The sequence below is a fragment of the Octopus bimaculoides genome, chromosome 6, assembly GCF_001194135.2.
Source record: "Octopus bimaculoides isolate UCB-OBI-ISO-001 chromosome 6, ASM119413v2, whole genome shotgun sequence".
NCBI classification, from domain to species: domain Eukaryota; kingdom Metazoa; phylum Mollusca; class Cephalopoda; order Octopoda; family Octopodidae; genus Octopus; species Octopus bimaculoides.
In genome coordinates, this window is record NC_068986.1 from 22,205,367 (window position 1) to 22,219,632 (window position 14,266).

Here is a 14,266-nt window from a genome sequence, read left to right on the forward strand (position 1 = left end):
ACCCCTTCTTTACACCCCCTCAAAATTGTATGAAACACACGGCATTACCCTTCTCCCTAGGCTTGGATTTTGTGTTCCAAATTTCATTAGGATCAGTCCAGTAGTTTTTGAGTCTATAAGTAACATACGAACACACATAAAAACATAAACTTTATATAATATATATATATATATATATTTATACATATACATACACACAACAGGCTTCTTTTAATTTCCATGCACAGAATCCACTGAAAAGGCTTTGGTTGGCCTAGGTGATAGTAGAAGAAACTTGCTCAAGATACTACAAAGTGAGACTGAACTGGGAACCATGTGCTTGAGAAGCAAATGCCTTACTATGCCTGCTCTTGTATGTTGAGATATACCACAAGGCATCAATGTAGATCCACTGAAATTGCTGAAACTTATGCAGTGTTTAATATAGAGCAATAATGGATGAGACTAGGAAGATAAGTGAATGCATAGTATGAATCTCAGTTTGGGTAGAACAATTTGTGAAGAAAATATGAAAACATAGGTGAGTGTTTTAGAAAATATTTATTGGAACAGTTAAAAAAATAAATAAGAATATCACAGACATCCATAAGGCAACAAAGCCTGGAAGGTTGGATTTATATGATTCAGTTTTGTGTGTATGAGTGTGTCAAGTAGACTTGCTTGGTTAATGGAATTATCGAATTATCAGGAAGTTACTTTGCCATTTTCATCTGATTTCTGAGTCTTTTTTGTCCTCATAGACTTCTGACGATGAGTTTCTATTTCAACAACCTAGAAAAGATACAAGTTATTGATAAAAATACAAAAATATTAAATATTAGTTTCAGATTTTGGCACAAAGCCAGCAATTTTGGAGAGGGCTTGAGTTCATTACATTGATCCCTAGTGCTCCATTTGTACTTATCTTATCCACCCTGAAAGGACAAAAGGCAAAGTTGACCTCAGTGGAATTTGAATTTAGAAATGCCACTAAGCATTTTACCCAGTGTCCTAACAAGTCTGCCAGCGTGCCACCTTAAAGAATATCAAATATGGAAGTTAAATATCAACACCAGTACCTCATACAATATAACAGACACTTAACGATTTTCCTATAAACCTTTCTATAATTAACCCTTTTGATACCAACCCGGCTGAAACCACCTCTGGCTCTGTAGTACAAATGTCTGGTTTCATAAGTTTTGAATTAAAATCTTCCACCAAACCTTAGTCACAATTTATGTCCCTAACACTAGCTTAATGATAACTAAGTTATTTTACTAAATTCATCGTTATATTTAAAATTAATTGAAAGAAACACAGAGCATCTAAAAATAGATACGGTAACAAAAGGATTAAAACGAAAAAGAATACAAGGCAGAAAAACTATATGGCTTAGTCAGAAGAGGAAGCGCAACAATTTTGTAGGGCTTTAGAGGGTGGGACAAAGAAGAGAGGAAGTTATCCTCAGCCTAGATATCTAGCTTGAATACCTGCAACAGAATGAACCCTCCTAAAGGTAGCCAAGGACTAAGTGGTGGTACAAAACTGGGTGATGGATTTGGTTTATCACCCACCCATGGTTATGGGGAAAAGATATCTAAAAGTTCACATAGGCATTAATAGTGAAAGTAATTGTTATGGCAATGACATTCAAGTAAACAACTCAGTTTTGAAGCAGATCTGTCACTGAAGCATGACAAATAAGTAATTGGAAATGGGAATGATTAGATAAATATAATAAAACTCACATGTTTTACTTGATTTTCAGCTAATCTTCTCATCTCTTGTCCAAGTTTGCGAGAGTCTGGGAGATCCTGAATTATAACAATATTGTAGTAAAGTAGGTGCTAAAATATTGGAATGTAGTGAGCATAAATACATCATCTTTAGGTAAAATTTTATACAAATGTAAACAGACAAGGTAAAACCTTGATGATGACTTATTCAGCAACCAGCTCATTCATCATGTTGGGTTTTGAATAGATCATCGCACAAACAATAGGCATTCTTTGTTACCTAAATCCACTTGGAAGGTTTTTTTTTTCCTGAGCTACTTAAGTAAAGATAGTTTTCTTTTAATAAATTTATTTTATTAAAATCCAGAGTTTTTTTCTTTCAAAATAGATGTTAAACATTCTATCCAATAATAGTAAAAGTATTTAATAATAAATACACACAAAAACGTTAGATTCACTTCAACATTTAAATTTAATTTGTTAAAATATTTTTGTCGCTTTGAAACCACAATCTGTTCACTGACAAAACTCTGTTTCAAAGCAACGAATATGTAAGTATGTACATATGTATCTATGTACTTATGTATGTGTGTAGACGTATCTTTGTATGTGTATGTACATGTAAATGTATGTTTATATACTAATATGTGTTTCTGTTCAAGTTGTATATATGACTGTTACTCTGTCAAAGGTTGTATGTATATATATATATATATATATATATATATATATATATATATATATATATATATATATATGTCCCTCTCACCACCATCTAATGGTGAATGGAGACAATGTCTTAGATACATACATGCAAATATAAACCAACCTATACATATGTACAAGCACACACAATGATAAATACGTATACACACACACATATATATGTATAATCTTATAGTATACACAAAGCTTTGATGTAGCATGGAATTTTGTCAGTGAACAGGTTGCAGTTTCGAAGCGATGAAAATATTTTGACAAATTAAATTTACATGTTGAAGTGAATCTATTTACTAATAATTTTATAGAAACCTTTCTCAAACAAAGTACCATTGACAAAAACATGTTCATAAAATTTGTTACACGAAAGTGAAAAAAAAAAAAAACTTTTTATTTGTAATATTTAAATAAGATAAAAGCAATGAATATGTTCTATTAATACAAATGAATTTGAAACTATATTTACCATGACATAAAGTTTGGTGACCTTATAAAGACGTTGAAAGCAAGAAGAAAATATTTCATCTTTTTCTGAAAGACCTTCTTTCTTTAAAACATATTTGACGATTGATTCCAGTTTCTACAGATGAAAAAAGATTCCAGTTTAGCAAATATAATTTATTTTTGTTTTTTAAATAGATTTCACATTAAATTTATATAGAAGTGGGCAAATAGTTAACCCCTCTCCCAGTTTTATGATCACTCGAATAATGAACATTGAAGTTGATTCTAATTCCGGGGGAATAAGAACTTTAAAATGGTAGTGAAACATAAAGCACACACTCCAACCTGTTACCATTTTCACAAGTTCTATGAGACTACATACCTGTTTATGTCGTTCTGAACGAGACACTTTTTGCTTCTTCAATTCATTAGCGGTGGCCTGAATTGGTTCTTTGCTGGATTTTACAAGAGACCTGTTTTTGAGCTGTTCTCCTGTAGCTTTTGGTGATGTTTCTACAAGCTCTTTGGCAGACATATGTCTTGTCATCACATGAGATAATTTCTTTTGTTTTGCATTTCTAGAGTCTTGTAATTTTGTGTCAGACATGCTTCGGTTTTCCAAGCTGGCAACATTAGCATTTCGCCTATGATTAGAGAAAAAAAGGGCTTAATTTTCATGAAAAAACAACCCTAACAACAATGATGCTTGCTGATACTCCCCACCCATTATCATCATGAGCTAGTGCTCACTTTCCATTTTCCATGCAAGCATGCATTGTTACGGACCAAGTTAGTTCTTATTCAGTGTTACTATCTTCCTAGACAGGTTGGAGGATGATGTCTACTCATACATTTCATTTTCGGTTAGGTCTCAATGGCCAGCTGCTCTTTCTGTCATCAACCTCTTTACAGAGAATACTTGGTACATTTTCACAGTTGAGAAGTTGTCATGTCCTTGGTAAGACTAAAGGGTCCTCTCCATTCATTTGCCAACCACTTTACAGAGTGTAACCAATGGACTTAATCATGACACCATTACTGATAAATATTAAACATTCTACCAGTGTTGCTGTTTGTCATGTAGCAGAAGTATAAATTTCATATGATTTTACTCACAAAGTTTGGATTAAATAAAGTCAAGAAATGGTATATGTATGAACCAGTCTTTCTTCTATAAGGCTAAAATACAACTTGTGCAACGTAAAAAGCACTGGTGATGGTGGCACATAAAAAGCACTGGTGAAGGTACCACGTAAAAAGTACCTAGTATAATCTGTAAAGTGACTGGTGTTAGGAAGGACATCCAGCTGCAGAAACTAAGCCAAAACAGACTATGGAACCTGGTGTGGTTCCTGGCCATGCCAGCTCCTGTCAATCTATCCAACCCATGCCAGCATGAAAAGCAGACGTTTAATGATGATGATGATGACTATGAAGTACTGTTCTTATATCCAGGACAGAGGACCTATTTTGATAATTTCCAGTTTGAAATAATGATCAGTTTGATAAATAAACCATTCCTTAGTGGGAACACCCCTTCTCCCACTTCAATGTAACATCATTATTATGTTGTATGCTTTCTTTATTTGTGTACTATAATTACTATAAATGTACTTTACAAATCAGAACTTTCCTGCTGTACTCTGCATTGATTCAAACTAAGTTGTTATGTCAAGTTCCCTACATTTCACCACACATATTCTATCTCATAATACATACAATCCTTCATTTCATAAGATGACCATCATCATTAATGTTCGTTGTTCATGAGTTGGACGGTTTGACCAGGGCTAATAAACTGAGGGGAAACAGGTGAGGATTGGGAGCAGGAAAGGCATCTAGTTGCAGAAAATATGCCTCAACACACTCCATCCAACCCATGCAAGCATGAAAAAGTGGACATTAAAACAGCAACAATGATGATACTGTTTGGGCTATTTAAATGTAAAAACCTGCAAAACTCTTAATTACTGTCTACAACACGGCAGGATGTCATGACATCTTGCTTGGAAACTACTGACTTAGACTAAGCTATAAACTATAATTAGAATAGAATCCTTTTATTGCTATACACACTAGCTTCGTACATACATTGACATTTTTGGTTTAGTAAGTTAGACAAACACAGAGGTTAAATAAATTTGTGGCACTCCGTCGGTTATGACGACGAGGGTTCCAGTTGATCCGATCAACGGAACAGCCTGCTCATGAAATTAATGTGCAAGTGGCTGAGCACTCGACAGATACGTGTACCTTTAAAATAGTTCTCAGGGAGATTCAGCGTGACACAGAGTGCGACAAGGCTGTCCCTTTGAAATACAAGTATAACAGAAACAGGAAGAAAAAGTGAGAGAAAGTTGTAGTGAAAGAGTACAGCAGGGCTGCAACCACTCACTGCTGAAGCTTTGTAAAACTTTTAGGTGTTTTTGCTCAATAAACACTCACAACGCCCTGGTCTGGGAATCAAAACCATGATCCTACAACAGCGAGTCCGTTGCCCTAACCACTGGGCCATTGTGCCTCATATTGACTAGTTCTTGTTTTAAAGATTGACTAATTCTGAATACAGAGAACTAATATCATCAGTGATTTCTTGAGTTTGGGACTATATTCAAGATTACTTACTTTATCCTGAGAGAATTTTTTGATTTGAAGTTCTGCACTATGCGAGGGTTAGTTGTTGACTGCAAAGAGGTGCTACGACAATTCTGTAGTGAATATGTGGTACTTGTGTCTGTGGTGATGAATTTATCTCTTAGTTTGTTCAGACGGTTTTGAATTTTCTCACATTGGTTATCTTTGTTATAACTGGAAACCAGAAAATGTATTGCAGTGTTAGACAATATAAAAGACAGACATGTCGTAGTAAGTACAATATAACGGACAGACAGACATGTAGTAAGAACAATATCACAGAGACATGTAGTACACTGTAACATCAGATATGTGCTTGTGTCAGATAATATAACAGACTGACATGTGGTAATATCAGACACTATAACAGATAGACATGTAATAGTATGAGACAATATAATAGACGCAAGTTAGTGTCAGGCAATACAATAGACATGTGGTACTATCATGTAACAGACATGTGGCAATATCAAACAACAGACAAAGGTAGCGAGCTGGCAGAAAGATTAGCATGCCGGGCGAAATGCTTAGCGGTATTTCGTCTGTCTTTATGCTCTGAGTTCAAATTCCGCTGCAGTTGACATTGCCTTTCACCCTTTCGGGGTCAATAAATTAAGTACCAGTTGTGTACTGGAGTCGATCTAATCGACTGGCCCCTCTCCCACAAAATGTTGAGCCTTGTGCCTAGAGTAGAAAAGAATATCAAATAACAGACAGTCATGTGGTAGTATCATACAATATAACAGACATATGGTAATATCAGACATTATAGCAAAGAAACAAATAGTATATTAACATGTGATAACTGTTAATAGTTAATAGTTAGCACAGTTATCTGTAGTAGCTGCTATTATAGTTAGACTGTTCATATAGTTAACATAGTAGCTAATATTAAGTCAGTATAGTTATACATAATACATAGTACCAACAGCAAATAAAGTATAGAAGCTGGCATAAACAATTACTATAATTAAATGTAGTAGCTTGTATACAGTCCTGCAAGGAGCTGTATTTTGCAAGTGTGATAATAATTTAAAAAAAGATTTACCAAATGCCAGGAAAACGAGCTTCTCGACAATGTGGCCATTTCATAAGACAGGTTTCATATTCATCATTAAGGGCAGGAAACACATAGCTGCGCAGGTTATGCTATACGAACATATAGCAAACACAAAATTTGTTATAAAATTCTTTAAATGTAGCTGAGTTGCCTCATTAGTAACAGAATATAGAAACTAAGTGGATAAAGTTTTGTAGGTTCTGTGACAAGATTCTAGATAGAATATGGCAAAATCCCAGATTTGTTAAAGATCTGGAACTATCCAGATAGAGCTGGATTTTTATTAGAGGTCTATCTGGAACTATCTAGATTTGTTAGAGAACTATCTTGTTTTAATTATTTACCAATGCATTGAATTAAAATATAAAAATAGAAGGGGTTCCTCCAAAGGAGTAATGTTATTTGATAGAATGCATAGCTTGGAGATCAGAGAGGTGCTCTAGATAGAGCTACTACTTCTCTGAATTGAGAGATCACTGCTCTGATACTATGGATATGTTAAGGATGTTTCAAGGAAAGAATCGCTGGACAAGTTTTTATGGGCAAAACCAACTGGCAGATAAAGGGCTAGATTACAAGCAAGACAGGTGGATAACATCCTTGAACGTGGCTGGTCTCACTTGGGAATCCAGCTAGATCAATTGGAGATGGTTGCTTCTGATAGAACCTGATGGGAGGCTTGATAGATACTTATTTTACCAACTCTGGAAAGATGAGATGTAAAATTGAACCTGAAAGATAGGGTAGAATTCAGATTGTAAAGTGACTTAATAAAATACTGTGAAATATTTTGTCCACAGCTCTACCAATTCTTCCAATTTTAGGCCATCTTAGTCATAACTTGGAATTTGATATTTAAGAAAGCTGTTTGAACAATATTCTCCCTCAACCAGTCATACTACAGTATCCTGCACTTGTGTTATATTTAAAGATAAACAGTTTGTCACTCTCCAGTCACTGGTTTGTTAACATAATTTTCTTAACTTTTCCTTTTTAACTCTTTTATTGACAGTGGAGGCGCAATGGCCCAGTGGTTAGGGTAGCGGACTCGCGGTCATAAGATCGCGGTTTCGATTCCCAGACCAGGCGTTGTGAGTGTTTATTGAGCAAAAACACTGAAAGCTGCACGAGGCTCCGGCAGGGGATGGTGGCGAACCCTACTGTACTCTTTCACCACAACTTTCTCTCACTCTTACTTCCTGTTTCTGTTGTGCCTGTAATTCAAAGGGTCAGCCTTGTCACACTGTGTCACGCTGAATATCCCTGAGAACTACGTTAAGGGTACACGTGTCTGTGGAGTGCTCAGCCACTTGCACGTTAATTTCACGATCAGGCTGTTCCGTTGATCAGATCATCTGGAACCCTCAACGTCGTAAGCGACGGAGTGCCAACAACAACAAAATTGACAATATCCTTGGCTCTTCCTTCAGTTGCTGGCTATACTTTAGCTTTCATTAAATTACTTTACTGTGCTCTTCTCTCTGGATCATATTCCTCTTGGCCCACACCAAAGAATATTCATGGTATTTCTTGAGCAGAATGACATCTTCAACTGTTTCTCCTGCCAAAGTATTCTCATCTTTTACTAACACTCACGAACAATATCAGTTTTGTCAAACTCAGCCCTGTCAATTCATAATCCAAATTAGCTTCATCAAGTTATAGCTCTATATTTTCTTTCCATTATATAAAATCTATCTACTGTCATTACGGTAATTTTTGTGTTTCACTAAAATTTTTCATTATGAATTAAATTAGCAACTGAACAAACTGAAGTTATTAGTAGAAAAGAAGATGCCAAGCTATCTAGATGTTTTATATCTAGTCTATTCTTCTATTGTATATATCTTATCCTTATTAATAAATCATAGGGCAGCAAAAAAATTTTAGAAATTTTATTTACTGACAGTGGTCTAGCGAGAAGAAAAAATTAGTCAATAGACTATATATTATTCATAAAACATTTCAACAACTTCAAATAAGTCAAAGACAAGATATTCTTCATACTTGGCTCAGTAAAGGAGTCAAGGAAAAACTGGTTGCCAATCCATCATCTTGGAAGTGACTCAAAATTTCTTCCATTTCAGTTGGAACAACATCTGAGATAAAAGAAAGTAAGGAATACTATAATATAACACAACTTTCCAACAAAATATACAGTATTTATACACATGTTTTAGGGACATTTTTTTGCATGGGTGTAAATATAATACAGAAACATAAAAATAGTGTTGGTCAATGAAATTCAAAAGTACTTTCCATCTTGAAGAAGTGGGGAAATAAAATAGCTGTAATAACTCTTCTAGAAACATATGAACAAGGAGGGTACATAAAAATATTGCTCTAACAGAAAAGATGAGATGTTGCAGGATTAAAGCCTATGAAAGATATTGCAATGCAAAATCTATACAAGCTGTTATTATAATAGGCTTTAAAATTATGAAGACAATACTTTGAACTGGACAATAAACATAGACTTCTTCATCTGTAAATACGTATGTTTTTGGAACCTTTTTAAACATGGATTACTACAAGCCAACAAAAGAACCTCAATGTCACCATTTGACCAGCTAGAAACAGACAAGTGTCACTGCCATACAAGTAATGTCATTTAATTTCAATGTGGGGAAATATTACATAGCTTGGAAACAAGCGAGAGTTGGTGACAGGAAGGGCATCCAGCCATAGAAAATCTGCTTCAATAAACTCCATTTGACTCATGCCAGTATGGAAAAGTGAATGTTGAAACAATGCTGATGATGATATATTTTATTGCTATTTATTGAAATGCTAAGTTACAAAACATAAGGCAACATAATCTAAAAACTAGAATAAATGCACATCTACATCCACAAATATAGATGTCTGAGGCTAATAAAAGGGACATGGTCAGTGGCACAGAAGTATAATGTTTGTCCTTTGTGCTTTTTCTATTGTTTTCTCTTGTAATATATTTACTTGCACATACATGCACAGTTTCTGAATACCACTCACAAGGTGTTGCTCAACTCAAGACTGTAGTAGAACATTTATCTAAGGGACTACTATGCAGTGGAACTGAAACCAAAATGATGTTCAATTTTTACACATAATGGAACAGATATAAAGAATGTTTCAAAAAGTGATTATATTTGTGATTAGACATACTGACATCTTAATGTGAAAGCCTAACAAACGCCTGTTCAATAAAAAGAAGTCTGAGTAGGGAGGTGGAAGGAATACATACTATGTGGTTTAGAATTCCCAATAACTTACCTTGAAGAGGAACATAAGGTGATGATAATGACATGCTATCAAATGATCGAAAACGGCAAATGGTCTTTTTCTTGGATTCTAGTTGCTGGATGTAACATTTTTCTGGCCACTGTGCACAATTAGGTAGGTCAAGTTCTTGAAATTATGAACCATAAATATAAATGAAAAATAATAAAAGAAAAAAAAATCACCATATTTATTTACGAACAATGAAATCTTGGACAGATATCTCTTGTAGTTAATACACATTGACATTTTTTGAGTATTACACTGTATCGCAAAGGGAGTGTTTAGTCAGATTTATTATAATTGCTGTATAAAATACACTGCAAATGTTTGTGTAACTTAAATGACACAAAAAGCAAATTTGAAAATGAACTTTGAACTTTACCACAGTAGGTCATAAAAGTGCATCTAACTTTAAAGCCAACAGTGTGGAAATAATACAATTATATTTTCCATGAAAAAATAAAAAGCAATATATTTTTGGAAACCCTAAAGTGTGTTGCTTTTCTATTAAGGACAACCTTTCTAACCCTGCCAACTATCACTCTGCTGCAGCCAAATCCAATGAGGGATGTTGGTTGTATTTTTTGATGTTGAAGATGAAAGTCAATCTTTGTGATGCAGACTTTGAAATATTGAGGACGATGGGTATGCACCCAAGAAAGATCTGCAGTGATGGTGAAGCATAGCATCTGTAGTGCTTACATTGAGGGTTCTAGTTGTGTACTGTTCATGTCTAAGGGCCAAACTGTTTTCTTGATAAATGTAATGAGTGTGCCTTTAAGTTGTTGAAGGAGACAACACTGGCATAGCATGACTCATTGGAAGATGTTTCTGGGGTCTCTGTTGATGGAGCCAGTGTAGATTTAGCATAGTGTGTCTAGATTGTGGGTGGATGACAATTTGATGCCTGAAGATTAGAGAAGAATGAAATGTATAACCTGCATAAAAGTGGATGTTGTTCGTGACACATTAGAATTGATGGAGCATGGACAAGAGAGCTCCATCGGCACACACCAGGTAATCTGATAAAATTACCAATCTAAGAAACAATAGATGCAACCTTTTTTGCTAGGAAATTCACAATGGTGGGATGAGGTATATATGCTTGATGCAGAAAATGATATTGTCAAAAAGTTGTTGGTGGCTGGAGGAATTCAAAAATGGTAGAGATGGCAAATGTATTTAGAGATATATTTTGAAAGGGACTCTGATGCAAGTAATTGGAAATCCTTGTTAGATCAAGAATGTAAACTCTTCCTAAAAAATAGCATCATGTCCTTGAGTAAATTAGCCAATATTACTAATTCACAGCTTTTGGCTAGAACTTTTAAATTGTCCTTCAAGTTGCAAAAGAGGCTTACCACTCAACTGACATCTGGATGGTAAAGTATCAAATGGTTGAAAGCAATCTTTACGTTTGAGTTTAGATTCCAAGTTTTCCAGAAACTTCTGCTGTACATTGGCAAGGAGTTGGAAGAGCTCTCTTGGTTGTGTTGAAGGAACTGTCACAGAATCTGTAAGATCACCTAAATAAAAAGCATTTTATTAGTTGTAATAATAATAATAATAATAATAATAATAATAATAATAATAATTTCTACTGGAAGCATAAGGCCTCAAATTTGTGGGGAGGGGACTAGTCGTTTACATTGACCCCAGTGTTTCACTGGTACTTAATTTATCGACCCTGAAAGGATGAAAGGCAAAGTCAACCTCGGCATAATAATAATAATAATGATGATGATGATGATGATGATGATGATGATGATGATGATGATGATGATGATGATGAAGATGATGATGATGATGATGATGATGATGATGATGATGATGATGATGGTGATGATGGTGGTGATGGTGATGATGATGATGATGATGATGATGATGATGATGATGATGATGATGATGATGATAATGGTTTCAAATTTTGACACAAGACTAGCAAGTTTGGAGGATGGGGTAAATTGATTATATTGACTCTAGTACTCAACTGGTACTTATTTTATTGACCCTGAAAGGATGACAGGTAAAGTCGTCAATAGTGGAATTTGAACTCAGAACATAAAAACAGATGAAATGCTGTTAAGCATTTTGTCCAGTGTGTTTATATATGTATGTTTATATATGTATATGTGTGTTACTGTCTCTGCGCCTTGACATCAAGTGATAGTTATAAAGGAACAGTATTCTTTATTTCCAATTTCTTGTGAAAATATGCCTGGTCACGGGGAATATTAGTGTACTTAGAAACAGGTGAGGGTTGGCAACAGGAAGGGGGATCAAGTCATAGAAAATCTTCCTCAACAAATTCTGTCTAACCTAGACAAGCATGGAAATGTGGACATTAAAACAATGATAGTGTCTTGGTCAAGTGTAATTTTGTTTTCAATGTTACTGTTTTCCATTAAGGCAGCCAACTGGCAGAATCATTACCACACAGGGCAAAATGCTCAGTGGCATTGCATCTGTCTTTACATTCTGAGTCCAAATTCCACTGAGGTTGACTTTGATTTCAACCTTTGAAGTCAATAAAATAAGTATCACAGGAGTTAATGTACACCTGCTCCTACAGTCAGTAGTGGAGGTGCAATGTCCCTGTGGTTAGGGCAGCGGACTCGCGGTCATAGGATCGCGGTTTCAATTCCCAGATCGAGCGTTGTGAGTGTTTATTGAGCGAAAACACCTAAAGCTCCACGAGGCTCCGGCAGGGGATGGTGGCGAACCCTGCTGTACTCTTCCACCACAACTTTCTCTTACTTCCTGTTTCTGTTGTGCCTGTAATTCAAAAGGGTCAGCCTTGTCACACTGTGTCATGCTGAATATCCCTGAGAACTACATTAAGGGTACACATATCTGTGGAGTGCTCAGCCACTTGCACGTTAATTTCACGAGCAGGCTGTTCCGTTGATCGGATCAACTGGAACCCATGACGTCGTAAGTGACGGAGTGCCAACAGTGCCAACAACAAGATCCTACAGTCACATCTATTTTTTGGAGTCAGCAAGTCTTGTGCCACCTCCACTCAGGCACACCTTATCCCTCTGATCCTCCCTTATTAACTATATTGTATCCCTATATTGTTACTCTTTCTAATGATTCATTTGCTGAACTTTATAACAACTGTGTAATATACTTACTATGTATGGTTATTGTCAGTATATTATCCTCCAAAATTGCTGACTTTATGTCAAAATTTGAAACCAATAATATTGTTTTATACTAATATTTTTTTCATGCCAGCATGAATGGGATAATACAATTATTGGAACAAACTTTATTTTTCAACAGCTGGATGCCCTTCATACTCTTAACCACTGAAACTATGAAGCAGGAATAAAACCTGTCTTTTTTTGTTCACTCAGGTAAACTAGAGCAAACAGAGTTAATGGTCTTGCTTAAGAGTTATAAAAGTGTAGTAAACTGTGGATATAAAATCTTGTGGTTAATAGTCCAGCACTTTAACTAGAGTCATCGTAACTGAAATGACAAAAGATATAAAAAGCAATTTGTCAAAGAAATAGGATAGAATCACAATACCTTTCAGATGATTTTTTACAGCCATGGCTTGAATTTTAGTTAAGTAAGTATTGACTTTAGAGAGTATTTTCCCATTAAATACAGGTAGAGCTGGAAAACTTGCATCAGAACAGTTAATGAGAGGTGGGCAGTAGCTCTGATGTAAAAGATCAAATATTTCACCATCAAGTTCTTCAGCTGAACGCATCATATAAGCATCAATACAATAATGGCCTGGTGTGTTAACCTCCATACTAGAGTCAGAACTGTTTGACTTATGCGAATGTTTTCGAGGAACCAACACGAAAAGCATGAGTTCACCATCTTTGCTGTTACTGGCATATATAATATCTGGAACAATAGCAAATAAATATTGTCATAATATACAAACAATAACCATACATAATAAGTATTATTACACAGTTGTTATAAAGTTCAGCAAATGAATCATTAGGAAGAGTAACAATATAGGGATACAATATAGCTAATATGGCAGGATCAGAGGGATAAGGAGTGCCTGAGTGGCAGTGGCACAAGATCTGCTGACTCTAAAAAACAGATGTGACTGTAGGAGCAGGTGTGGTGGTGTGGCAAGAAGCCTTCTTCCTAACCACATGGGTTCAGGTTCAGCCCCACTGTGTGGAACCTTGAGCAAGAGTCTTCTATTATAGCTTAGGGTTGACCAAAGCCTTGTGAGCGGTTTTGGTAGAGGGAAAATGAAAGAAGCCCATTGTATATGTGTGTGTGTCTTTGTGCTTGTGCTTATCCCCCACCATTGCTTTACAACCAATGCTGGTGTGTTTACATCCCTGTAACTTAGCAGTTCAACAAAAGAGACTGATAGAATAAGTATCAGATTTTAAACAAATAAATAAATACTGGGGGTGATTCTTCTGACTAAAAAATTCTT

The 14,266-nt window shown here is 35.4% G+C and overlaps 1 protein-coding gene across 1 annotated transcript in view; it reads right to left on the reverse strand.

Annotated features, from left to right (window-relative positions):
* Positions 1–521: 521 nt before the first annotated feature.
* Positions 522–14,266, reverse strand: part of LOC106870238 (mdm2-binding protein) — a 26,879-nt gene continuing 13,134 nt past the window's right edge. Inside the window, exons 10-19 of the mRNA XM_052968421.1 lie at positions 13,378–13,707; positions 11,202–11,366; positions 9,832–9,966; positions 8,584–8,675; positions 6,565–6,665; positions 5,508–5,690; positions 3,265–3,526; positions 2,905–3,018; positions 1,731–1,796; positions 522–771 (exon numbers count right to left, since the gene is read on the reverse strand). Of these exons, the coding sequence (XP_052824381.1) occupies positions 685–771; positions 1,731–1,796; positions 2,905–3,018; positions 3,265–3,526; positions 5,508–5,690; positions 6,565–6,665; positions 8,584–8,675; positions 9,832–9,966; positions 11,202–11,366; positions 13,378–13,707 (1,535 nt within the window). The 3' untranslated portion in view covers positions 522–684. The remainder of the gene's footprint in view (positions 772–1,730; positions 1,797–2,904; positions 3,019–3,264; positions 3,527–5,507; positions 5,691–6,564; positions 6,666–8,583; positions 8,676–9,831; positions 9,967–11,201; positions 11,367–13,377; positions 13,708–14,266) is intronic.